This window comes from Ochlerotatus camptorhynchus, unplaced genomic scaffold (assembly GCF_037179485.1).
Source record: "Ochlerotatus camptorhynchus isolate MF236.1 unplaced genomic scaffold, CSIRO-AGI_Acam_v1.1 ptg000205l, whole genome shotgun sequence".
In the NCBI taxonomy this organism is placed as follows: Eukaryota; Metazoa; Arthropoda; class Insecta; order Diptera; family Culicidae; genus Ochlerotatus; species Ochlerotatus camptorhynchus.
This window is the reverse complement of record NW_027040695.1, coordinates 673,267-700,873: the sequence shown is the minus strand read 5'-3', so window position 1 is coordinate 700,873 and position 27,607 is coordinate 673,267. Positions and strand designations below refer to the sequence as shown.

General features: G+C 36.7%; 2 protein-coding genes across 4 annotated transcripts in view; one reads left to right on the top strand and one right to left on the bottom strand.

Moving 5' to 3' along the window:
- Positions 1 to 17,061, top strand: part of LOC135703025 (TRPL translocation defect protein 14-like) — a 33,480-nt gene extending 16,419 nt beyond the window's left edge. For all 3 annotated transcript variants that reach the window (XM_065224123.1, XM_065224122.1, XM_065224124.1), the window contains 5 exons: positions 7,942 to 8,070; positions 8,142 to 8,492; positions 8,551 to 8,878; positions 14,979 to 15,160; positions 16,055 to 17,061. In XM_065224123.1, coding sequence (XP_065080195.1) covers positions 7,942 to 8,070; positions 8,142 to 8,492; positions 8,551 to 8,878; positions 14,979 to 15,160; positions 16,055 to 16,119 — 1,055 coding nt within the window. In that variant the 3' untranslated portion in view covers positions 16,120 to 17,061. The remainder of the gene's footprint in view (positions 1 to 7,941; positions 8,071 to 8,141; positions 8,493 to 8,550; positions 8,879 to 14,978; positions 15,161 to 16,054) is intronic.
- Positions 17,062 to 25,323: 8,262 nt separating this feature from the next.
- Positions 25,324 to 27,241, bottom strand: LOC135703018 (kelch domain-containing protein 4-like). The gene is made up of 3 exons (XM_065224108.1): positions 26,997 to 27,241; positions 25,700 to 26,933; positions 25,324 to 25,640 (listed from the first exon to the last, which is right to left on the bottom strand). The coding sequence occupies exons 1-3, from the start codon at positions 27,108 to 27,110 to the stop codon at positions 25,465 to 25,467; spliced, it is 1,524 nt and encodes a 507-aa protein (XP_065080180.1). The 5' UTR covers positions 27,111 to 27,241; the 3' UTR covers positions 25,324 to 25,464.
- Between the last annotated feature and the right edge of the window lie 366 nt (positions 27,242 to 27,607).

Genomic DNA, 27,607 nt, shown 5'->3' with positions numbered 1-27,607 from the left:
AAATTAAAGCATTTTTCATTCAAAATCTTGTCAATTTCCATCAGCTATTGTCTTATTGTACGATTTTCCACAGATATGAACTGATTTGTACCTTAACTATTCGCACACAAGAAATCCGGAAGATTATAACCACTAAGGCACTTTTCTATTTTTCAATTTTTCTCAACGAACATATTCCTCAACACCAGCAGGATCTTTGCAAAAACGATACAGAATTAACTTTTTCAGCTGTAGATTAAGTTTTGAAGCATCTCAGATGAAACAATTTATCAGGAAAAGTGAAAAAGTATTCCACTTCCTATGTCTCACGGCAAAAATTTCTGCTCACAACACTCTTTTTGACGTTCTCCTACTCATCACCAGAGGTTGAATCGATCGCTTAGTTTTTATTAAAAAGGCCTATTGGCAAATCAAAGTTGGTACTCGTGGAGAATAGAAGAACTATGACAGTGATGATGGTTTCAAAATTTCACACGGTGAGGTATACGAGTTCAATCTTAAAATGCTTTTATTTTGCAAATGGAGCATTTTATTTAAATCTGGTTAATGCTACGTTAGTAGAAAACTTAAAGACTACTCAATAGATATATAATATAGAAAAAATAATTTCTTTTCAGATTTTTAGGTGTATGCATAGATTTCAGCTTTTCTACAACTGTAGCAACAACCAGATTTAAATACAATGCTCCATTTTCAAAATAAAAGCATTTTAAGATTGCACTCGTATAGCTCTCCGTGGAAAATTTTTAAAACCATCATCACTTTCATAGTTCGTCTATTCTCCACGAGTGCCAACTTTGATTTGCCAATAGACATACAATAAAGATTTTTAGGTGTATACCAGTGATGGAAAAGTTCGCAAAAAATCACTATGACTCGCGAACTTTTCCCTTGGAGAACTTCGTGAAATATCGCGAACTTTTCCAACACTGGTGTATACATAGCGCCAACTTTGATTTTCCAATATTTTCTCTCCCTATTGGCAAATCAAAGTTGGCACTCGTGGAGAATAGAAGAACTATGAGAGTGATGATGGTTTCAAAATTTTCCACGGGGAGTTATACGAGTGCAATCTTTAAATGCTTTTATTTTGCAAATGGATCATTTTATTTAAATCTGGTTGTTGCTACAGTTGTAGAAAAGCTGAAATCTATATCTACACCTAAAAATCTGAAAAGAAATTATTTTTTCTATGTTATATGTTTATTAAGTAGTCCTTAAGTTTTTTAATTTTGAAATTTTTAAATAAAATGCTCCATTTGCAAAATAAAAGCATTTTAAGATTGCACTCGTATACCTCACCGTGTAAAATTGTGAAGCCATCATCCCTCTCATAGTTATTCTATTCTCCACGAGTGCCAGCTTTGATTATCCAATAATCTTCCTCATCACTCTTTTAAGGGTTTATCTACCCCTACCCACGGCCAGAGGCTGAAACGATCGGTTAGTTTTTATAGAATTCGTCTTTTTGGATGTGTATGCCCTTTTAAAAAAAATTAAGCGATCGATTCAACCTCTGGTGGTGATTGTTGAATGGAACGTCAAAAAGAGTGTTGTGCGGTGAAATTTCTGCTGTGAGACATAGGAAGCGGAACACTTTTTCAATTTATTGATTCATCTGAGACGAAAAAAAAATTTTTTTTTTATCTTTTTTGCACCTGGCGCCCTCTACATTGGTGGTGCATTGAAAAAGTCTATTAGGGGACCACTAGGGCCAAAAACTGGCAAAGTCACATTTACTTTAACACTTTTGGGTCATTCTTGACATGTCCGGGGATGATATTTGAACTCGTGGCACGTAGTTAATAAACATTCCGGTCATTTAATGATACAATCGATTGATTTAGATATGCTATTCGATTTGTTTGTATAATTTATATTATTATAAATCTTATGAGTTACGCCGAGATTTACGCAAACTGGTTTTAGTCCAGCTTTGTTGACTAGTAGCTGTCCGTTCTACTGAGAAATATCGCCATGGATAACCTTGTACACTAAATATTGGAATGCGAAACCACCCTTATCAATTTTTTGAGAGGGCATCATATCTAAATCTCAGTCCTCCTCAATCCCAAGCAACACTTGAACAATCACACAATAGCATATCAATCTACGAAATATCCTATTCCGCAACAATTTTCTATTTTACGACAGTAAAACAAAATCCTCTGTCTTAGATATAGTCGTCTCCTCGCAATTTTTACTATTTTTGCTCAAACTCATATTTGTTGAGTTATGAATCAAACTAGAAATGCACACAAAATAAGCATTATGTATATTTTAAAACGCCCATGGCCTATATAATCTGCAACAGATTGACGTTTTCCGATCGAATGTGCTGCTACTGAAAGATCCATCATAACACAGCTGTCTAGGATTAAAAATAAAATAAATCCCACCTTTCCACTGACCAACACCGTGTTCAAGTTTATCTTTTTCCGCCACAACCGTCGTCGATGTATTGAGTTATCTTGCGGCTAAAAAAACCAAGCCCACTGTAACCCTGTCTATATAATCGTTGTTCCTGCGCAGAGTAAATTCGAATCGTGAATTTCACGAAAAATCAGCGTGAGGAAAAAGCACTTGCTATATAAATAGAAGCGAGCTTCATTCATTGTTAGCTTCTACTAATGGTCCGTTTGACTTTCAAATGTGTGTTGGAGAAGAGTACCTACATTTTGCGAATCTTACTCGATAGATCCAATGCCATTTATACTATTTCACGTAATATTCATGACTCACTGATTTCTTTGTAATTTGCTTTGAAACACAGTTTTTCAAATATTATTATTCAAGCGCAATAAATGAATATAAGCTAGCACATTGAGGTACGTCACATAATCCGTTGACGTGATGTTTTTATATAGGTACGTAGTCAGTGAAAATATGTTGCAAAAATGAATTGCAATATTTACATCGCAGTTTCATTGCCATCTGCACCTACACTCCGCCACTGCACAATGGTACCAAAGCCGTATTTAGGAAGGCAAAAATGTTTGCGCCAAACCGTAAGTCTTGGATAAATGGAATCTTCGTGTTAGTTAAATTAGAGTGGTTGAGCTCAACATATCAACTTTTTAGTTATTTGAGATAGACCAGCACAATGTTCTACAAAATTGTAGAACAATTCATCTGAAGCAACTTTGCTGAAGATACAAATTTTCTTCATTTTTGTCGCCTTAAATTTGGCTTTGCGGACCATTGTGTACTGGACTGGTAGTTGCATGAATGTGAATTCTTCTTATTTTGATGGAATCTGCTTAGGGGCTGTTCATAAACTACATATATATATATACACTTTAGAGGGGGGAGTCGTCAAGTTAATAGGTCAATACAAATTTCGAAACGTAGACACAAGGAGGGGGTTTGAAATTTCAAATTCGGTGAATGTAGTTTATGAACAGCCCCTTTTGTTCCGTTGATTTTTGTGTACAACTTTATTATCAGCTCGGGACTAGGATTAACTGACTCTCGCAAAAAAGTGTACCATTTCATAAAAGCGAGAAGGCAATCACATACGTCGGCAGAGGCAGATAATGGTTATTCGGCTTACTCGTGAATTATTTACATTTCTCAGATTGACTTAACGCACACATGTGATCCTATCTATAGGATAGTGTGCAGTTTTTTACATTGTGACGTAAAATTAGTTGAGCTTATCTTGAGAAAATCCCAAACTGTCGCACGAATAAGTCACATTATTTTGCAACTGTGACTGTCTCATGTGACCGAAGCGGTGTCAGAACCCTGTCATTGCTAGTGTTTGTGACGAAACAACGGGAATACAAATATTGGCGAATCCTAGTTAGCTACCGTGGAGAATAGAAGAACTATGAAAGTGATGATGATTTCAAATCTTATAATGATTTTATTTTGCAAATTGAGCATTTTTTATACCTGGTTGCTGCTGCGGTGGTCGAACCGTTGAAATCTATGTAAACAACTAAAAATCCTAATAGATTTTTTTATGTTAATATGCCTATACGCCTTTTTAATAGAAACTAAACGATCGATTCAACCTCTGGTGATGAATAGGAAAACGTCAAAAAGAGTGTTGTGAGCAGAAATTTCTACCGCGAGACAGGAAACGGAACACTTTTTTACTTTTCCTGGTAAATTGATTTATCAGAGATGCTCCAAAACTTGATCTACAGTTGAAAAATTTAATTCTGTAACGTTTTTGCAAAGATCCTGCTAGTGTTCAGGAATATTTTTGTTGAGAAAAATGGAAAATTAGAAAAGTGCCTTAGTGGTTATGATCTTCCGCATTTCTTGTGTGTGAATAGATAAGGTTCAAATCAGTTCAGAGCTGTGGAAAATCGTACAATAAGACAATTACCGATGGAAATTGGCAAGTTATTGAATTAAAAATGCTTCAATTTGCGTTGTGAAAAATAGTTATTCTGATGTAAACAAACGGTTTGGTTGACGTTTCTTCTCGAACTCGCGTGGCGCACTCTACGTTCGTGGTGCATTAAAAAGGCCTATTGAGTAGCCCTTGAGTTTTCTACTAACGTAGCAATGACCCTTCGAGCAACGTATTATATTTAAAGGCGTTTCTTTTACTGTTTCTCTTAATGAAATTTATTAATTATTTAATGTGCAAATCATAATTACATGAGCGGGGTATTTTTGATAGTAGAACATAATGATTATGATAGTAGAACATAATGATTAAATTTACTCTCTGCACTTTTTCTTAATAGGCCTTTTTGATGCACCACCAACGTAGAGTGCGCCACGCGAGTTCGTGAGGAAACGACAACCAAACCGTTTGTTTACATGAGAATAGCGATTTTAACAACGCAAATTAAAGCAGTTTTCATTGAACATCTGACCAGTTTCCATCGGTAATTGTCTTATTTTACGATTTTCAACAAATCTGAACTGATTTGCACCTAAACTATGCACACACAAGCAATCCGGAAGATCATTACTACTAAAACGCTGTCCAGACTACAGAGTTATAACATGTTATAACGGTTGTCAAATAATTGCAACACAGAAACCACCATCAATATAGCGCTATAACATGTTATAACTCTGTAGTCTGAACGTACTATAAGGCACTATTCTAATACTTTCCGTGTTAGGGTGGTCCGATAAGGAACAAAATTACCAATTGCTACGAAATTCTAAGATCCACTCTAACTTTTTTGATGGAATTGCTGTATATAGTCAGAGCCAGTCGAGTAGCGCCTATCTGGATTGCATTGACAGTGTTGCAGAAAATCACCTAGGCAGAGGTTGCCAAGGCAGTTTGTTGTTTTGAAAATTATATACTGCTTTTGTTTAGGGAAAGTGTGACAGTTATGGCACTAGTGCTTCCCCAATGGGTCATACGGCCTAAATTAAGTTCAAATTAAGTTTTTCCAAATGTTGCAACAGGCATGCAGAACAGCATTGAGACTATAATCAATCGGTGGAAACTAACGATTGGCTCACTACTTGACTAGCCGATTGGTGCCAAGTAAATTGATTAACGTACCCCATTCTAGTACTACACTATGTTTGTTTTGATTCACTATTAAAGTTTGACAGATAAAAAGAGGGGTTCGTTTGTTTTCCTATGTTTCGAGCGGCGCATCGATTAGTTTGGGACCGAAGATAATACCAGAGCTGAGCCAAAAAGTTAAGCACGTTTCTTCGGGACCTTCTAGTCTTAGAGTTACCTCTATGCTATAATCCTGTGAAATAAATTTTGAGTTTAATGGAAATTTTGAGGTTTGAGGCACATGGACAATTAAAGGACCACCACCACAACTTGTACACTTTTCCTATTTTTATTTTTTCCCCTGCCTACTCACTACAAATCTATGTCTAAGCCCTTGTTGGGCATTTAATACTTGGACTTTTTGTTAATTGTGCCTCCGCTAGTTGGGTCATGGCCCAATTGGGTTTTTAGGGGTATTGAGGTAATTGCATAGAAATATTTTAAATAAGTGTGAGAACATTAGCAAAAACCACAATCTAAGCGCCCCTCGGTTGTAATTCGTATGGGAGCGAGCTGTCAATTTGTTAGTTCAGTGTCAAATATTTTTTATGTTGCTGTTATTTTGCTTTAAATCTTGATTTAATAATCGAGATGGAAGTAAATGGGATCGAAAAAAATATTCTTCTTATCATCTTATTTCATAAGATGTATAGTAACCGATTTTTTTAAATTAAAAAACTCAATAGAGATTAGTGAAGTTTAATCGCCGTGTAAAGTTGTTTATTATTTTCCTCACACTAACCTAAAAAATGCATGAAATTAGATCTGTAAACATGAGTTTGACAGCGTTTTACTATGCATTTTCCTCGGATTTTCACTAACACGCCCTCACATATCGCACCAATACAACCCGACGTGAAAATCACAATTGTTCCAGTTGGAGTTGGCTGTACCTTTGTTTACACAGTTTTTGATCTCCATTTTGAGAGCATAAGAAGATATTTATAAAAATGGTTGAATTGCATGGATGACCGAGGGGGGCGACACATATAAATCTCAATTTTAGATACTCAAAAAATCTCACACTAGCGAATCAATCTTCGAAAAATCTTCTTGCATTTCTCGCATCTACTTGCTCAATTTTTTGCAGGAAATCTTCAGAATCATCATCAATCTTCTTTCTATCTACTCAGCGTGTGAGCAGCTAGCAACAACAAAACACAATCTTTCCTGCAGCGTAGATAGAGTCGTCCCCCTCGTGGATGACCCAAATTTTGCCAACTGATCAGCTTTTTCATTTCCTTCTGATCCACAAAGACCATGAACCCAATAAAGGTTGATCTTATTGCGATAGGACAATTGTTGCAATCACTCAGTACATTCCCACACCAGTTTTGAAGTGCATGTTTTGATTTTAAAGCATATAACGCTGCTTGACTATTTGAACCGATATATCTTGTGTTTAGAATCAAAACGGCCTAAGTTCGATGACCGATTCTCTTCATTTCATTTTTGTTGTTTCGGATTAACATTTCTCGATGCGTTTGATGTCGCTTTTGCTAGCTAATACAACATTTTTCTTTAATACTCCCTTTAACTACACTGACTGATAAGTTCGGAAAATTGGTTCACTGAACTGTGGTAATGCGAAGAGATAATCGATGAAGATAATCAATCATCGCAGTTATGCCCTTATGGTTCTGAACGTTAGAAGTATAATTTAACTTCATTCAAAGTGTTTTCATGTTACTTCATACGCGAAGTTTGCGATTTTCAGAGTTGGTTGGAAATGCTATCTAACATGAAGATTTAGTGTGATAATTTATTAGCTAGAGAATGGTCTTTAGGAGAGGGTAGGTAGATAGCTCCGTTAGAGTACGACAGTATGGAAATTGAATAGAAGTTGAAAATGAGCGAAGGGCCATTAATGCGACAGTACAAAGTCAAACGCACACCTTTTGTCTAACCCGTAAGAAGTATGTCTTCAAATCTACAGGCAAAAAGTGTGCGCCCGCCTTTGCTCATTACTGTCTGCGGCAGTGGAAGAGTTCTAGCGACGTTTCATCAGTACCTAAAGCCCCACGTTGCTGAAAGCATTTCCAGTCGATGGTGTGTTATAATACAATTCTTCTTTACCCAAGCTGCGGTACTTTTTGAAGTTTAAATATGCTATTGAAAATAATTTGGCCAGAGGATTTTTAAGTTGTGAAAAATCTCTTAACGGATATGAGAATGGTTATTTTTGTTATATCTAACATTATCATTTCATATTAGCGAGAACAATGCTGCTGCCATTCGCATAGTTTATAGATTATCCCTAAAACATCTGTTGCATTCTATCCGCCTATAACATATAGAAACATAAATCATTTACTTTTTTCTTTTTATGTTTATTGATTTATCTTTGTTTGTTTGTTGAATGCTGTATTAATATTCATAACATATGTATTTAGTAAATAGTAAACACAATTATTTTTTTAACATGCATAAATATTTCTTTTGTGTAGCATACAAATTTCAGGAAAATCTGCTCCGTACCATGATTCAAATGGAGAACACCTTTTTTGAGCTTGGAAAATCATGTACGAGAAACTGTCTGATTATCTGCGATCGAGGAGTAATGGATGCCAGTGCATGTACGTTGCGGAATTGATGTTTGCTTTGTTCATATTGAAATCTGTTACTATTGTCTTACCATTACTTTCAGTTGTTTCCAAAGAAAAGTGGGACCGAATGATGAGGACCAACAGTTGGAACTCAGTGGAATTGCGAGATAACCGTTACAACCAAATTGTTCACATGGTCTCCGCAGCCAACGGTGCAGAAGCGTTCTATTCTACAGAAGATCATGCTTGCCGATCGGAAGGAGTAGGTTTGGCACGTGAGCTGGACTACAAATCGGCAGCTGCGTGGATAGGGCACCCATACTTCGATGTTATCGATAATTCGACTGATTTCGACAGTAAGATGAACCGCATGATTGAATGTGTGTGTCAGAAGCTTGGTATAGATACTGGCGATCGTCTTTTGACTACCTCAAAGAAAGTCAAATTTCTCGGTAATTTTATACATTTACAATGATTGAGTGTATCACTAATGTTATCGTTTGTTTCTAGTGTCGGAACTACCACCAAATTCCGCCTTCCCAGCGTTTCAAGATTTCGACGTTGTCCATCACTATCTACAGTCAGCTGGGCCGAGAGTACAAGCCAGGCTTCGAAAACGTGGTCAAAACGGCCACTTCAGCTACATCCATACGATTCGTCGGCCACATCTTCATGGCCAATCGATCGAAGTGAAGACACAACTTACACATCGAGACTACTTGAACATGCTCACACAGCGTGACGACTCACACTTTACCATCTATAAGAAGCGTCGTTGCTTCCTTGTGAATAACCAATATTTCCAAATGGATATTTACAAAGAACCCGGTCATCCAAGGTAAGCTATTATAATTGAGAGAGGCGAATTACCAAAAAAAAAAAACCAATCAACTATCTATAGTTGAAATATACTCAGGTCTTTTTTTACACGGGGGATTTGTTCCGTGTAAAAAAACCTGTAAAAAAACCTACCGAGATTTTGATTTTTTACATGCTTAAATACTTTTAAAATTCGTAATTATAGCATGCTATGGTCCATATGGACAAATTTAAAAAAAATAATCTGTATTTACACAAAAAATTATGATTTTTTTTTTTTAAAGTATTAGCTATAGGTAGCTTGAAACAAATAATGTGATTGAAATCAAGTCGATAGGTTTAATCGTTGTTGAGAAATCGTTAAAAACGTACCGTGTAAATCGCGAATCAGCGGCACTAATTGTGTAAAAAAAACCGCGTAAAAAATCGCGTTAAAAAAACCGTGTAGACTTCAGTGTACAGCTATGCCGCGGTATACATAGGGTTTAATGATGAAATGAAGTACATTGTGCTCTTAAAAAAAAACTTAAAGCTACAAGACTACAGCAATTCACTTTCCTCCTTAATTTTTGCCAAAACCTGGTCCTTCCGAAGGAATTCGTGATCAAAGGTGGTATGCCTCAGAACATCCCGGTATATATGTATGTATATACAATCCAATTTCCACTGTCCGGCAGTGTTTTTATGGAAGAAAAATGTTTGCAATATAAGTTAAGTGACAGCGAAATTGAAACCCTATAGCCTTAAATAGGCAGTACTTCTTAAATTTAATATATTCTACAGAAAATAATTGTTTCTGTTGAATCTTTTTATGCAGAAACTGTTCATTGTTGACCCTTCATAAAGCCTCAAGAGAACATAATATATAACCCGTTGTTTACAAGGTCGTTCATAGCATCCCGACAGGGTGCTCATTTAACTTCGGTTACGAAACGAATATTTTTTAAATCGTCTTGCATAAGATTCAAAAGTGTACTTTGAATATTCAATTTGTATTCATGATGTAAATAGGGCTTCAAACTATTCATTTTGGCTAAACATCATTCGAATTTTCCACTGATTTTTGTATGATTAAAGATGATTTTCTTAGCCAGGCTTTTTTTAAGATTCAAAATCCAATTAAAAGTTTTAAAACCATTTGAAAGTTGGCGTGCCATTTTGCCAATGTAATGCCACTGAGCAATACTCGCTGAAAGAAAGTCAACAGAGTTCGGAAAAACTCGAAAACTCAAATCTCATGCGTGAGTTTATTTCGCCTATGAGTTTTGCCCGTGATAAAATAACCGATAAAATACTTCAAATCTCCGCGTACATCGTACAGGTTAGGCAAAGAATGTGCGTTTCACTTGCACTGTCGCATTAATGGCCCTTCGCTCGTTTTCAACTTCTATTCAATTTTCATACTGCCATACTCTAACGGAACTATCTACCTACCCTATTCTAAGATCATTCTCTAGCTAACCACACTAAAGCTTCATGTTAGATAGCATTTCCAACCAACTCTGATCACCGATGAGTTTTAGGGATAAGAATAGAAGGGCAAACCACAAAGGGCCGAAACACAAAATGTCATTAATGTATGAACCTACCACAAAAGGCCGAAAATCCAATAAGGCCGAAAAAACATAAATATTCATCGTTCGGTCAATGAACAATATTACAATTTACGACATGCGCTAAATGATATGCATTTCTTGCATAAAACTAGTTGTTAAATACATTTGAAGTACATAACCTTAAAACTTGTTTCATTTAGCGGAATTATAGTTGCAAGCAACTTTTACAACGTTTATGACACAATATGACTGAAGATTTTCAAAACAATCGATGCAGTTTTTTTTTGCGATGCACGTATTTTTTTCCGAATTGTTTTTATTTTATTCTTAAAACACTATCAGTTTAATGGTGTACTGTAAACAGTCTGAGGAATCTTGAATTCTAAATCTTGAGTTTAAGGAATTTCGATCTTGAAGATCTGAAATTGTGTTCAATTCATGGTATTGGTTTTATTCAAAGTTTTTAGCATACGAAATAGGGAAATTATCGGCAACTCGAAATCAGCCGCACTTTGTAGTGTGTATATATCATTTAAAGAAAAATCTGGCATAACAGGATTGCTCAGTCGTAAAAATGTAATCAGATTGAAGCTGAGAGACTAATGCCGCGGATACACTTGTATGACAAACTGTGAGCATGAGCATTAATTGTATGATAATTATGAGCACTAACAAAAACTATATATAAACTATACAAGTGTGACCATGGATGAGCATGAGTTTTATTATACAAATAAGGCTCATGCTAAAGGTATGTCATACAAGTGTATTCGCGATATAAGGAATCGTTTAAGGTAATACTCTAAGGAAGCCTTAGCGTGAAACTTTAAAGGCACAGATGTCAGCTTCCACAAAACATACAAATTTGAAATTGCTACTCCTTGTTTGCTGTGCTACTACAAACAGAGAGTAGCAATTTCAAATTTGTATGTTTTGTGCAAGCTGACATTTGTGCCTTTGAAGTTTCAGGCTAAGGCTTCCTTAGAGTACATTCAGCGAAGTGTTTTGATGGAAAAATACAGTGAAATTGACATTTAAATTTTTAAATGAAAACAATTAATGGGTGCCGAAGCCGACATTTACCGTATCTCTAAAAAATTCTAATCCTAATGTTTGCATACTATTTGGAAAAGAATCGTCACGGTGACCTATGGTCCGTGGGTTGTCCTCAGTTGGGTTGCAGACATTCAGATAAGTCATATGTTATTAAAATTTTGTGCATAACTTATCTGGATTTTGAATGATGTCGCGATAATAAAAAATGAACTATAATAACAACCTACTGGTTTGAAATTTTGCTAGTTTACAGCTGACTGTTGTTAATAATTAAATTATTAAACATTTGTGGACAAGTTTTAATACTTTCGGCTCCGTATTATAAGACAGTTGAGGTGATTCCTTGTAGAGTCCACAAATGGCGGCTACGTAGGCTATACATGCACTTCCACTTCGAATTTTCAATTACTCCATTTCATTTGAAATTGCTACTTCATGTATGCTGCAGTGCAACAAACGTGGAGTAACAATTTAAATGTTGCACGTGTCGTAGAAGCCGATATTTGTGCACATAAAGTTGCTAAGTGGTTACGAGAATAAGGATGGCACAGCGAATCACCTTAAGCGTTACCAAAGAAACGACCTTTTTTGTTATCTATTTATGCCTTGAATATGATTTATATCATTGGTGCTACAATCAGCCTGATATACAACAACAATAAACAATAAACAATTGAAATTTTCTTGTAGGCTTATTTAAACGTAAAGTAACAGAATCTTACTTTCTTAAAAAATGTGACGTTTCAAAATCATTTAGGAATGTAAATACCATTTGTGTGTTTAAGGGGTACCTTGGCGTTATTAAGGTTACATCGTTTTGATGTACTTTCCATTTAGTTTGAGTACTACTTTATCGTTTTGATACTACTCAAGTGTTTTGATTACTCTTTAATTGCTTTCAGAACATTTTTGCACAGTTCATGTCATTTTTGATGTTTTGCACTGATTTGGCGCTTTAGCGCATTTTTTGTTAATAGCTAGGATAGGGTGGACGTACCAGCTATGGATATCTATTATGGTGTGTGCCAATTATGGCATATGGGAATAACATAAGCCTTAATTAGAATACACTATAATATGAACGTATAAGAAGTGGTAGGAAATAAACCTGTTTTCAATGCTAATTCACCCATGAAACTATGAATGGTGTTCCTATGCAGCATTATAGAAAGTTCTGCCTGAAATTGCAAAAAATCATTTTTTGCTGATGTGTCAAAAATCGAAATTACTTATAATAATTAGACATCATAAAACAATGATTTTGGAATTTTTGGTGTCTACAATTTCTGCATTGAGGCATCACTAATAATGATTTATTGAACACCAATATAAAGGAATTTTAAATATTCCCTATAATTGGTCAAAAATAATTTTCCTAAAAATGAACCTCACACGGGGCAAGAGTGCCACCCCTATATTTATGAATAAAATTATAAAAAATGTAAAAGAAATTGCTTCATTGCCCATTTAAGTCTTCGGTAAGCTTGTTTTCACCAAATTTGATAAAACCAGCTACATGAAATAATATCATCAACAATAGTTTTCATTTGATTTCATTTGTTATGTATTGAATAATATTCTAAAATTCATTTGTTAATTTGCTATTTATTGAATAATATTGTAAAATTCAATAGTTAAATTGAGTAAACAATATCAGCTATTTCTAGCCCCATAGGAGTTAGCACTCTTGCCCTATTGCAGTTTAAAAAAAAAAAGATTTGAGATGAAATTTTAAAAAAATCGTAAACAACTTTTGACGAGACATAATTGGCATTACATTGCTGATGTATGAAGACAATAATATGAAGTTGCAAAACGGTGTAGAAACTCCTATAAATATCCACTATTTGGCATATATAGAACGTACGATTGTTAAGGTGGCACTCTTACCCCACCCGACCCTACACCAAACCTATACTTTTTTGGTATGTTTTGAGCTATTTTGGGCGTTTTTTAACCATTTAAATGCCATTCTTTTTTTGGTATTAAGTAATCATGCCTTCAATTTTGCGTTTTAAATCCATTTTTTTAGTTTTAAAGTCCTATTGGCCTTACTACATCTGTATTCAATAATTGTCAATCAAAAGTAAAATCAAAAGCAAAGATTAATATTTACTTTAAGTTAAGTTTTAGTTACAGTTGCATAAATACAGGGTGTCCATTCAAACGGGAAAACCGGGAAATGCGGGAAAAAACCGGGAATTCGGATTTGCCGGGAAAAATGTGGGAAAACCCAAATCGCACCGGGAAAGGTCATATATACTCATCCCAAGTAACAATTTTGGTTTTTCATACTCTTGCAGACTATAATTTGGTCTTGAAGCATCATATACAATTTGCAATGTTACTTGGAACCAATCAAGTTATATCGCATACACCATTATAATCATCTGTTTACAACTTTCATATTATGTCTTTACCACAGTATCAAAAATCCTCAAAACTACAACAACTCTATACTTTTCTTTCACTCGCAATCTATTCGCGCACGGGGAAAACGATGATTTTGCCGCTTTTCCGACCACGATAGCTTAGAGAGTAAATTTTAAGAATTTATTTTGGTGTCATTGGAAGAAAAGTGTTTGAATTCTTTTGCTACAATTTTCCGAGTGAAGTAGTTCTAGTATAAAGCCTGAGCGAGACATATCTTGTTACGAAGCTACACCGGACACAATCAAAGAACTAAAAATTATGACATCTGTAAAACGAATGATCCGAGTGTTAATGTGAGTATATTATTTAAAAAAATAAACAGCTGAACTCTAGAAATTTTACAAAACTTAATAAACCAAACCAATTGTTGGCCTCACGAAGGTTTACTCATTCTATCATTAAGTCAAATCATCGTATGCATTGTTGAGTCTGCAAAACTTCAAGATAAGATATCCGGGATGATTTGGATAGTTCTACAATGTTATTTTTAAACACAACTAAACATTTTAAATTATGTTATGAATCTCCGTGATGCACAAAATGCTCAAAAATTCTGAGTGGACATCGAACAAGATTTCGATTAACCTGTAAAATATCTCCGGTCTCTTGAATTGATATATGCTTTTTCCGACATACCACAACAACATTTAGGCTCATGTTTTGCAGCGAGACTCTTTGTTTTTGTACGGATTCATGATTCCATGAGATTTTGGAGATCTAGATCATCGACATGTTAATGTAAATCTCATTTCATATTATTTGCACAAGGTAGACGTATTGTAAAGCAACTGTGCTCAACAAATTATGTGATTATCTATAAGGGCCCATGCATTAATTATGTCACGCTAAATCGAGGAAAAATGTACACCCTCTCCCCTATCGACACGTTTTTTCCTATACCTAATGCATTGCTTGTCACAAAATATTAGCCCCCCCCCCCCCCCATCAACCCTAACCTAATATATTTTTCTTAGATTATTCACCAATAGAGCCCAAATAAGGCAAAAGATTTAATACCGCAATTATTTGTAATTCCTCCAACGTAGCTAACATTTGGATTTATATCTTTCGCAGGTGCAAAGGGCTAATCTTATTGGAGACGTACACCTCGTTGAGCGGTGATAAGCTGAAGGGTATTTTACCGACATTTCTTAACATTGTTAAAGAAGTCACCGGACAGCCAAATTACTCGATGTTCAATTTATCGCTGAAGGAGGATTGGAGCAATACGAAAAAATTCTGCTACTCACTTCATGGTAAGAAAACTGTTTGTTGTCACAGCGCTACAAACACTGGACCCAGCGACAGTGACAAGTAAATGTTTGATGAATGTAGACATTGTTTCATGCTCACTCCGCATTATATCTCCTATTGTGTCCAAAACAACTGTTTGGGATGCATCGTATACTTATTTTACTTTTTGAATATCAATTAACGTTGTAGTTTTCTTTATTCCCTACGACTAACCATCACGTAATGTAAGGACTGATACTTTTTGCTTATAAAAATCTATTCCAGATTTCTATTTTGACATTTTTTTTGTTTTCTTATGTACTTCTATCTGTACTTAAAATCTTTGAACATGGAAACAAATATCTAGTGTTTGGCTTAAATTTTCATGTTTCTGCCCAAACAACATCTTGGATACTTGCATGAGTTTTGGATTTGTATCATGGTATTACCCAGCAATATTAAAAGCTTTTACCGAACTAAGAACATCATAACAACCTAATCCAAACCTGATGCATACTATCTGTTATAAATGATACCACCTACATTTATTTAGCAATGTTTTGAGTGATATGATATTGATGGCATTCAGTTATTCTAAAATTTATTCCTTTTCACAAACTTTTCATACATTTTATTTAATTCCTACATATTATATACACCTATCAAATGCATCTGAGTTGTTATACAATCTCAAAGATACCGTTAAATCAATACACAATAAGTAGCCATTTATTGTCAAGTCCTTGCCTAGTCATACTTTCATTTCCATTGGCATTATCGTAGTTATTTCATTATTCCGTTTGAGTTTCGATTCAGTAGCTCAAAATTGCTTGCGTCGATTTTAGTTTATCCTATTGGCAAATGTTATATATTAGTATAAAATTCTGTTTCTTTTCTCTTTATTTTTATTATTCTAGATCAAGATGAAGGTGAGTTTAGAGCAAATGGACACTCGCAAAAAATGATTAACGGTACAGCTTAAATGTCATTGAGTGTATGATTATTATTTTTCTATTAAATCATAATTCTTCTTGTAATGGTGTGTTCTTCTTCGAACAACATTTTTAAAGATGATTCACAAGATCTTATTCTTGTGCATCTTTCCAAATTCTTATTTTTCTTAGAATGAACGATTTCTTCTATTGATTTTTTCAACAATCGGTGGTATTAGATTAGAAATCTCTTGTTAAAAATGACTTCAAATGGATGTTCTCTGTATTTTTTTCTATTTGCTCAAAACTATTGCTCGCAGAGGAACGTGTTAAATAACATGGTGTATAAACATTTTTTGCAGTTTTCTACAGGCAAAACAACAACAATAGGTGCATTAATAGCAATGTTAACCTTTAATCGCCTGTTACTATAAAAATTGCAATGTTCAGATGGGAGCCAAGCTCTGAATTCTGATGGCTCGTAAATTAATCTGAAACTACTGGAAACTGTTTACTTAAAGAGTTACTTAAATATTCGCTCGATAAGTGTTAGCAGCAGGGAAAACAAAAAAGTAGAAAACAAGCTTTAAACAACAACATGTGAGAGAAGAATTTAGCCAACAGGTATATTTTTGCAATCAATTTATGTGTATTGTTAAACTAGTCCAGGTATTGTCATGTGTTAGATTTCGTTTCATTTGAATGTTCTTTTAGTACTTCAAACATTAAAATCATGTCTAAAGCCATCAGTTCAATAAAAACGGAAACCAAAAATCTTTGGCTAAATTACTTACCCATCTCATTCAGTGATCGCGCGTACTAAGCGTTGACAATTTTTGTGTGGATAAAAGAAATACCTAACTAAAGCAAATAGGAACAACCAACACTCTGTTTTGAATGTATTTTATATTAAAATATTGAGCCCTATTTCTTTAAACAAAACCTGTACTTTCTTTTTGACAGCAAGAATCCATAAATACTTAACTGCTGAATTGCATTTCATTATTTTGATGACATACCCTAGTGTAGTAACGAATATTGGATCCTGCATTTGTTTTCATTCAAATTCTGTTTCTATTCCCACCTTTCTTTACGAATGTCAATAGTCACAACATTAAATAGTTATTCAAATAGACTACCTTTAATTCCGGCTTTTTAGTAAATAACTCAATTTAGAATGGCATGATTATTAGTCGCCTTACGTTTACACTTGCCATGTTGTGGTTATCAATATTTGTAAAGAAAAGTGGGAATAGAAACAGAATTTGAATGAAAACGAATGCAGGATTCAAGGGTCCGCCGGGTGATGCTAATCGAGCCAACGTAATGTTAGTGGGTAATTATGGTCCTTAAGGATTCAATAGAACATGGGACAGTTATGCTTATAACGGCAGAATAGTGCATATATATAGGTATTGAATTAATTGAAAAATTCTAATTACTTCTACGAAACCCATGCGCTTTTTCTGTGTGTCCATCTTGAAGATGAACGAGAAAGATTTGGAATAACGACTATATGCCACTAATTTAGGCCCATACAAAAATTCAGCAATCGACCAAAAATATCCATTCGCACCGTCCCATTTAGATAAAATCATCACACATTCTATAACTCCATCTTCTTCAAATTCAAAGTAGGCAACGGCAGCGATTCCGTTTTCGCTTGCATCGCAGAAGATATTCAGTTGAGCAACATACGTGGCTTCAGCAGACGTGATGAACCGGTAGCACCGAGGAACGCTTACCTGGTGTACGCCAGGTAACAGTGTAATGTAGATCATCCACTTTTCTTTCATTTTTATAATGATTCTCCGTTCCCATCTCCTTATACAGACTCATGTTCTTCTCCGTGGTAGTGCCATAGAGGTAACTCTTATGCCAGAAGGTCCCGAAGCAACGTGCTCAACTTTTTGGCTCAGCTCTGGTACCATAGAGGTAACTCTAAGACTAGAAGGTCCCGAAGAAACGTGCTCAACTTTTTGGCTCAGCTCTGGTACTCTCTTCGGTCCCAAGTTAATCGATGCACCCCTCGAAACATAGGAAAATCCACGAACCCCTCTTTTTATCTGGCAAAGTTTCATAGCGAATCAAAACAAACATAGTGTAGTACTAGAATTTCGACTAGAATGGATTTGCTTGAGACCAATAGGCTAGTCCAATGTGAGAAAAGTCCACGTAAACAGTATCACTGAACTGTCATCAGATTGAGGTTAACCCCGACGGTGCAAAACCTAATTGGGTAGAAGGCTATATCAACAATCAATACGAAACTAACGATTTTAAATTGGCTCACCACTTTAGTAGCCTATTGGTCCCAAGCAAACGATTAACGTACCCTATTCTAGTCGAAATTCTAGTACTACGCAATGTTTGTTTTGATTCGCTATGAAAGTTTGACAGATAAAATGAGGGGTTATTGGTTTTTCCTATGTTTCGAGGGGTGATTCGACAAGCTTGGGACCGAAGATAGTCCCCCTTATTCTGCGAGTCACGTGACTCTCTGTCACCGGTGAGGTGAGAATTGTCACCTCGTGTGAGGTGACTCTCCATTTGATTTGCACGGAGAGTCACCTCACACGAGGTGACGATTGTCACCTCACCGGTGACAGAGAGTCACGTGACTCGCAGAATAAGGGGGAGTACCAGAGGTGAGCCAAAAAGTGGAGCACGTTTCTTCGGGACCTACTTGTCTTAGAGTCACCTCTATGGCTATATAGCGTACACTCGAAGGAAGAATAAACTATAACAACTTTGTGACTCGAAGCTTAAACAAATGCGTGTGTTATTTTCTAGATCATAAAGAAACGTCTCCCTCTTGAAAAGTACAAATTAACAGATATAATAGCATGTAGCATTTTTTTTGTTCCGTGACCTCATCCCTGGCACTTACGGCACTGGGTGAGGTTTCGAAAATTTCCTCCAGTCTTTTTGAAATGTTCTCACTTCACTCAGACATGGCTAGATTTTTCTAAGGCCTTGAGGTTGTTTAGTTCACTAGACTTGAAGTAAACAAAACAAAAATCATTAGAAATCCCGTTGCGCAAATCGTCAGGACAGGATTTCATTTTCATTTTTGATTACTTGGACTGGTACAACTCCAAGTAATTTGCCCAGTTCATTTTTGATCTGATCAAGGGATTCACAACTGGGCAGACCTTTCATGACAACCTTGAACCCCTTGAACACACGTTCAGTTTTGGTGTCGTAAGTAAAAAATTGATGCTGCTTCTCAGTAATATCAACAATCAATACGAAACTAACGATTTTAATTTGGCTCACCACTTTAGTAGCCTATTGGTCCCAAGCAAACGATTAACGTACCCTATTCTTGTCGAAATTCTAGTACTACGCAATGTTTGTTTTGATTCGCTATGAAAGTTTGACAGATAAAATGAGGGGTTATTGGTTTTTCCTATGTTTCGAGGGGTGAATCGATTAGCTTGGGACCGAAGAGAGTACCAGAGCTGAGCCAAAAAGTTGAGCACGTTATTTCGGGACCTTCTAGTCTTAGAGTTACCTCTATGGTAATATCAACAATCAATACGAAACTAACGATTTTATATTGGCTCACTACTTGACTAGCCTATTGGTCCCAAGCAAACGATTATCGTACCCCATTCTAGTCAAAATTCTAGTACTACACAATGTTTGTTTTGATTCGCTATGAAAATTTGACAGATAAAATGAGGGGTTAGTGGATTTTCTTATGTTTCGAGGGGTGAATCGATTAGCTTGGGACCGAAGATAGTACCAGAGCTGAGCCAAAAGTTGAGCACGTTTCTTCAGGACCTACTAGCATAGAGGTAACTCTAAGACTAGAAGGTCCCGAAATAACGTGCTCAACTTTTTGGCTCAGCTCTGGTACTATCTTCGGTCCCAAGCTAATCGATTCACCCCTCGAAACATAAGAAAAACCAATAACCCCTTATTTTATATGTCAAACTTTCATAGCGAATCAAAACAAACATTGCGTAGTACTAGAATTTTCACTAGAATGGGGTACGTTAATCGTTCGCTTGGGACCAATAGGCTAGTCAAGTAGTGAGCCAATTTAAAATCGTTAGTTTCGTATTGATTGTTGCTACTAGTCTTAGAGTTACCTCTATGGTAATATACTTGAGAAGACGTTTGAATCCGTCCAAGGTTTCAGCCAATACACGGTATTCACCTCGGCGGCCAATTTGCAGTGAAAGCTTGAATTTCACGAAGGTCAAAATCGGAAGTGGTTATCAAAGTAGGGGGAATCTTTTCCTTTTTGGCATTAAGCCGGGAAAGTTTATTAGAATTTTTCCTGGATGATGGATCATTCTCATCATCCGTGAGCAAAGCAAATTGATTACTCAAATTAATTTCATCAGAAGGGGGATCAAGAGAATGCCCCTTTCATTTGCGCTTAGGTGCCATGGCGGCAGTAAAACGTTTATCCAAATCGATTTCCAAGCAGATTGCTATAAGAATCTTAAGGATCGTAGAGGAATTTTCCAAATCGATATCCAAGCAGGATTACCTCGGGTAGGGTAGGGTCCAAATAAGGATAAGAGGATAGGAAAATCAAATAACCCCTCATTTTATCTGTCAAACTTTCATACCGAATCAAAACAAACATTGCGTAGTACTAGAATTTCGACTAGAATGGGGTACGTTAATCGTTTGCTTGGGACCAATAGGCTAGTCAAGTAGTGAGCCAATTTAAAATCGTTAGTTTCGAATTGATTATTGGTAGAACATTTACAGGTATATTGGGCTCTGAAAAGTGTTGTTTAAATTTGTTGTAGCTTTAGGTAGCAGTAACACCATAGAGGTAACTCTAAGACCAGAAGGTCCCGAAATAACGTGCACAAGTTTTTGGCTCAGCTCTGGTACTCTCTTCGGTCCCAAGCTAATCGATTCACCCCTCGAAACATAGGAAAAACCAATAACCCCTCATTTTATCTGTCAAACTTTCATTGGCGTTGACGGCACCGTCGAAAAATTTGCTCTTTCAGCAAATATAGACAGTTTCTTATGGGAATTTTCGGTGGAGTGAAAGGATAGTACAAAGTCCGCCATGTTTCACGCACAGTCTGACGTTTGCTTATGGATTTTCTCATAGGAGTAAAGAGCTACAGAGTCGCCGTCAACGCCAATAGCGAATCAAAACAAACATTGCGTAGTACTAGAATTTCGAATAGAATAGGGTACGTTAATTGTTTGCTTGGGACCAAAAGGCTAGTCAAGTGGTGAGCCAATTTAAAATCGTTAGTTTCGTATTGATTGTTGGTAAGACTTCCTTCAGCAAAAAACAAATAGATGCGCACGACAAGAGAACACGATGCGGACTGTCAAAGATAGGTTGATTGCTTGATTAGCTCTTTCACCAGAAGCCCGGTTGGAGTGGCTTCTTGGCACATTCGATCTCGGTGATATGCGACCCATGCATCTGTTGTCCAAGATGAAAGAACTTTCCACTGGCCTCAACGTGAACGATAACCTCCTGAAAAAAAATTTCTTGCAGCGAATGCCATCACATATTCGCCTAATTTTGACTATCAGCGACGATTCATTGACGAAGCTGGCGGAGATGGCTGACAAGATGGAAGCGTCCCCACAGTCCGCAGCGGTTTCTACTTCCCATGGGGTAAACTAAAGAGCCTGACTTTATTTTAAACACGAATGAAAAATTAATCATATGAGTTACGTAGTAATTTCAGAAGATTTGCACCATGATTCTGTATCTGTAAACTTATTTATCTAAAAAATGATTGCTTTTCTACGTACAGAACAGCAGTTAAATGTGGATAAAATTAATCTCATGTCTGACGGAGCTGCAAGAGATAAAAATCTCTAAAATAAAGATTAAAAAAAAATAATAACGGAGCTTCCCAACTAACAATTTTCACAAGGTAAACGCTTTACTCATTTCATTTATACAGCCTCAAGCTGTATTTAAACGTTATACGATATGAAGAAACCTTTACTCAACCTCTATACAAGCAAATCTGGCGAACTTACTCAGCTACTTATGGCTGTTGGAACGGTTGGGAGAAGCTCTTATTGCATACCCATTAACGCTTCTATACAGCTGTTATTATGCTGTTAAGTTGTGTGTGAACTTGAAAGGCGCTTATTCAATCTTTTCCCGGTAATCCAATAATCACTACACAGCTTTCTCTTGAAGCCGGGTTAAATACTGTTAACGCTTTTTTATGAAGGAATTTATTGAGCTTATTTTACTGTGAATCAAATTAATCGAAATTAGTTACAAATCATCATCAAATTATTTACCCTGCACCGGAGGAACCTGGAATCGAACTCGAAACGACCTCATTGGCAAACCTTGACACTACCAACTGTGCTACGCCAACACTTTGAACTTGTGTAAACAAATCAACATTTCCTTCTACAACAAATTCACTGAGTAGAGGCTTTATAATAGTGCACATGAATCACTTTTCTCGACTAGTTATAAAAGAGCAGAGTAAAAGCTGTAAAACTGCACACGTCTAAAAATAAATCTAGTTGACTGTGAAAATGCTTCCGAAGTTGCTCTAACACACTTTATAAGCTGAGTACAGGTTGTTTAGTTGTTGAAAAAGCACTTTTGATGTTTATGTTATTCAGCAAGAGTGGTTGGTTGTTTAGAAGCCATCAAATGAGTAATATATTCACTTTGTTAGCTTTGTTTTGCAGCTACAAGTGTTTTGATTAGTGTTGATTAGTGTGTGTATAGAAGTGACATTAGCATTTATTGGCTGATGTTATTCAGTGCGACTGACAAATTGAATAAGGGTTGTGAGAAAGTTGAGTAAACGCTCTCCAAAACTATTTTGCTAGCTTTTGCTTGTAGCTGTATCTGCAGCTTCTTTTCAGCTACTTTACAGTACAACGCTGGAAAAGTTGGCTTACAAAGCTGAAAATGTTAGTTGGGTTGCATACCAGTATAAAATCGTCTCTTTGTCTGTCTATTGACGGTTTCAACAGTAAATTTGAGCTCATCCTAAAAATTTGCCACAATGTGTGTACTATGTTTACTGAAAATGTACATCAATGTTCCAATATGTAAATACTAAATTTTTCAGGATTTTTGCAGGCTTCAGAATTCAAGTTTTTTGTATTAATGTTTTAGAGTCATTATTACATAAATATTTGTTATGTGAGCTGTAACAGAAATACCTTTGTCCAAAATTTTCTAATTGTTTCCATCCTTCATATTTCTAAGACTTCGAGTTTTAAAATTTTTATTTCTAAATAATATTTTTATTGCATGATTTCTCAATCAATTTCCATATGAGATCTTTACTACACGTAATTTTAAGTTAAATTATTACAATCAAACAACCAATTCACCATTTCTTGTTATACTCCAAACCGTGTTCACTTCACCAATCGCAGTTCCTCAATTGAATATGATCTGACCATGAAACAAGCAACTCATGGGATTCCCGATCAACTTCGACCTATTATTATTCCGCGTATTTTTACTGAAAAGTACCAACAAGTCAATTGCATGAAAATATATTTTACAGACGGGTCCCGTCTCAATGGATCCACTGGCTTCGGTGTCTTCAATGAAAACTCTAGCGCCTTCCGCAAACTTCAGGAACCTTGTTCCGTTTTTGTTGCTGAGCTGGCAGACCATTACTTCATCTTCACGGATAGTCTCAGTTCGATTGAGGCTATTCGGTCGATGAAACAAGGTAGGCACTCATCTTATTTCCTTTCAAAGGTAAGGGAGCAGATGTGTGTGCTGGTCGAAAGATCATATATGATTACCTTTGTATGGGTCCCCTCACATTGCTCAATCCCAGGCAATGAGAAGGCGGACTCTCTCGCAAAGGTGGGCGCGCAGGAAGGCGAATTGTATGACAGGCAAATTTCACACGATGAATTTTACCGTTTAGTGCGTCAGAGTACCTTTTCGAGTTGGCAAACCGATTGGGACACTGGAAATCTTGGACGGTGGTTACATTCAATTATTCCTAATGTTTCTTCGAGAGCGTGGTTTAAAGGCTTGGGCTTAAGTCGTGACTTCATTCGCGTGATGAGTAGACTTATGTCCAACCACTACTCGCTAGATGCTCATCTCAATAGAATAAACCTCGTGGACAGCAACATCTGTCGGTGTGGAAACGGTTACGATGACATCGAACACGCAGTTTGGCAATGTACGGATAATGACGCCGCCAGAGAGCGTCGAATACCCTCGAGGCCCAAGGAAGACAACCCTATGTTCCTATCAGAGACGTGTTGGCAACCCGTGATCTCTGCTATATGCAGTCCGTTTATGTTTTTCTTCAAATGTCTAGTATAAGAATTTAATTCCTTTTGTCTCTCTTTATTAGTTTTTGTTTGTCTTGTCCCCCCGTCTCGATGAGTCTCATCGTCGCCCACTGGTCACCCACCATAGCCGGTCGAACTCCGGACGAAGCTAGAACAGCACTACCGTTCATACTGGCGACAACGCTCTGATGAGACAACGAAACCCTACCCCAAGCTCCTCCCCTGATCCTATCCTTCGAAAATGTACCCTTCTAACCTCGAGTAAGCCGCGAATAATCGGCCCAACTCCTACTTGACATAGAATTAAGTGAATTTTGTTACACACAGTGAACAATGAATTATCGGCTCCGTAAAGCTAACGCGATTGAGCCTTCCAAATAAACGAACTAGATAAAAAAAAAAACCAATTCACCAAAAATTGGGTTGTAGATTTTTTGTACTATAAGGCCAGGCCATTACAAAAAAAATCAGTTTTTATCCCCTGGCTGTCTCGTGATTCGCGAGTTTGACAAGCGAACAAAAAAAAAAAAACGCATTCGTACAAAATTGGGAATAGCCCAAAATCGTTCGAAAGAACGATGTTCGAAAGTTAGAATTGCTTCGAACGAAAACGGGAATGCGAAATTGCCTTCGTTTCGAACGAATCCGGTTCGTACGAAAACGGGAATAGAGGTGATAATTTCTAAAAATAGTATTTTAGCTGTAATAAGCATTTCCAAACCTGATCTTACGATCATTGATTATGTTCAGTTTTCAAAAATATAGGATTTTTGTTTTAGTAAAATTGAAGTCTTGCCCCAACCCTTTTATCGAACATCCCAGTTATTTCTCTTGGAAGTTCAGAGGATTTCTTGGTTTCCAACAAAGCAAGCATGACATCAACACATTCCTACCCAATTACCTTTTAAATCACTTGTTTTACACACTAGGCCCAAGGATAACCTGTTGGTTCTGTGTAATTACTGCTGATCTGATAATAACGGAGTACCATCAGCGGGCGGTCAATCATGCTCATGCTCCGAACACTGGTACCAGTTAAAGCGTCATAATCTAATGAAGAAATAAAATGTTCGCTAATGTATAGATTGTGTTCAAGTGACATTGTTACATGTTTATTTGACAAAGATAATGAAGTACTATTCGGTGTCCATATCCGAGCTATCATCATCGTCATCGGAATCATCGTCTTCGTCATCGTCATCGGAACCTTCATCATCGTCGGAAGAACCATCTTCACTATCCGAACCGAGCCATTCATTACCAGTGAGACTGTTAGCGATAAGCGTCTTCCATTGATCCATTTTATGCAAATCTGTGAAATTAATAATGATTAATTGATTTTGGATACTGGAAATATCGACAATATCATACCGATGGAATAGAAATCACTCAGTGTATACTGTCGACTTCCACTTTCGTACAGACCGCCGTAGATGTAAAGAAGTCCTTTGCATACAACGATTCCTGAGTTCATACGTGGTGTTGGTCCACCGAGATCAACCGTTTCTGAGTTCATTTTAGTACTGGAACTGCTCTGCGAAGGCCCGCCCACAGACACGGTAAAAACGCCATCATCGTGGACAACAGTTTTCACTTCAGCTGGCTTAGTTTCTTCCTCCATTTCGGCTTCTTGAGGTTTCAGGGTTTTTTTCTTTGTTGACAGATCAAGCTTTCTCCAGCTATGCGAAGCCGGATCAAGCGAGTGTAGTTCGTTGCTGAACATGCCTCGTACGTCCTCTTCATCTTCTTCGGTGTCCAATACACCTCCAAATGTATATACTTTACCGTTAGCAGCAATCACGGCACTCATTCCACTCCTGGGAGGTGGACGTTTTCCGCCAGGTTTGACGCTTGTCCATTTATAAGACTCGAGGTCATTTTTATCCGATGTTAGCGCAAACATATCTGCATGTGTGACTCCACGATCTATTTCCTTCTTAACATTTGACTTAGAATAGCCACCCCAAACGAGAATCTTTCCTTCGGGATTAGCTATCATGCAACAACCGGAACGAGGTGCTGGTGGAGTTCCAGATGGCTCTATCTTAGTCCAAGTATAATTCTCCAACGAGAAACAATGTAGGTCATTGAAGTATCGATAGGACGTGTTGTTATCATGAAAACCGCCAAAAACAAATAATTTCTTCTTGGTTACAACCATTCGGTGACCACTTCTGGCGTTTGGCGCGTTTGCAGCATTGATTTTTTCCCATTGCTTTTTGGCAATTCGGTACACCCACAGATCTTTATAGTGGTAGAATTGAAGCTGCGATGGTGAAGCAAATTCCCCTCCGAAAAGCCAGATTTGACCACCGTCCGTGCTCACCGAAACCATCTGGTGACCACTTCTGGGAGCTGGACAGATCGATGATTTAAGCACTTTCCATTCGTTCTTGGTGATATTGTAGCAGAAGAAATCTCCATAAACAAAGGTCTTCTGACCATTGAAAAATTCTCCACCATTAATAAAAATCTCTTCCTTATCCGGATGGGAACAAATGGAATAATTGGCTCTTGCGGTCGGTGGTGCACAGAGAACTTCCGTTAGATCCGAAGATTTAGTTTCTATTGCTTCATATTTAGCCACAATTGTTTCAATATCGTCCTAAAAGTTATGATTAGACATTAAAATTTAATATTGGATTTCAAACTGGCTATAATAGCTTACCTCGCCAAGCTTTGCGATCATTTTTTTCTGCCTAGCCGCCAGTTTTTTATCCGTTTTAATCGTTGTTTTTTCGGCTCCTTTGCCTTTTTTCTTGTTTTTCTCTCTTTTGCCCATTTTGCCAAAAAATCTCTTGATTAACTATTGAATTTACAAAAAAATATAAATGCGGTGGTAAACGCACGTTTGTAACGCTCAAAAGCTAACACAGAGTAGTAAACAAAAACATGTGTTCGCCTTCGTTTAGTGTCTTGCGGGAAATGTCAAAAGTCAGCAGAAGTTAATATGGCTGAGTTCTTTCGCTCGAGGGGTGTATCGTTAGAAACACTTCGAAGCCTCTTTCAGGCGTGCTTTCAGGCGCATCGGAAAATCGAAAACAAGCTAACTTTCGTCTAGAACAGATCAGACACGAACCACCCAACAAACAATTTGTGCTGATTAAGAGCTGAATAAGCTATTTTTTAGCTGAAGAAGCATATTTTTGCCTTAATAAGCTCTTATTCCGCTTACAATGTTTGTTGGGCAATTCATAACTTTTGCATGCGGGTTCATGGCTTAGCTAAATATTTTCAGCAAACATGAAGCCAGATGTCAGTAGTGTGCTTTGGTCAGAA

What these genes read in the sequence shown, in the direction of transcription:
- LOC135703018 (XM_065224108.1), bottom strand. Translation starts at nt 27,110, where the DNA reads ATGGGCAAAAGAGAGAAAAACAAGAAAAAAGGCAAAGGAGCCGAAAAA. An exon ending in TGATCGCAAAGCTTGGCGAG is followed by an intron (nt 26,934 to 26,996) that starts GTAAGCTATTAT and finishes CATAACTTTTAG; the next exon opens with GACGATATTGAAACAATTGT. An exon ending in GAGTGATTTCTATTCCATCG is followed by an intron (nt 25,641 to 25,699) that starts GTATGATATTGT and finishes TTAATTTCACAG; the next exon opens with ATTTGCATAAAATGGATCAA.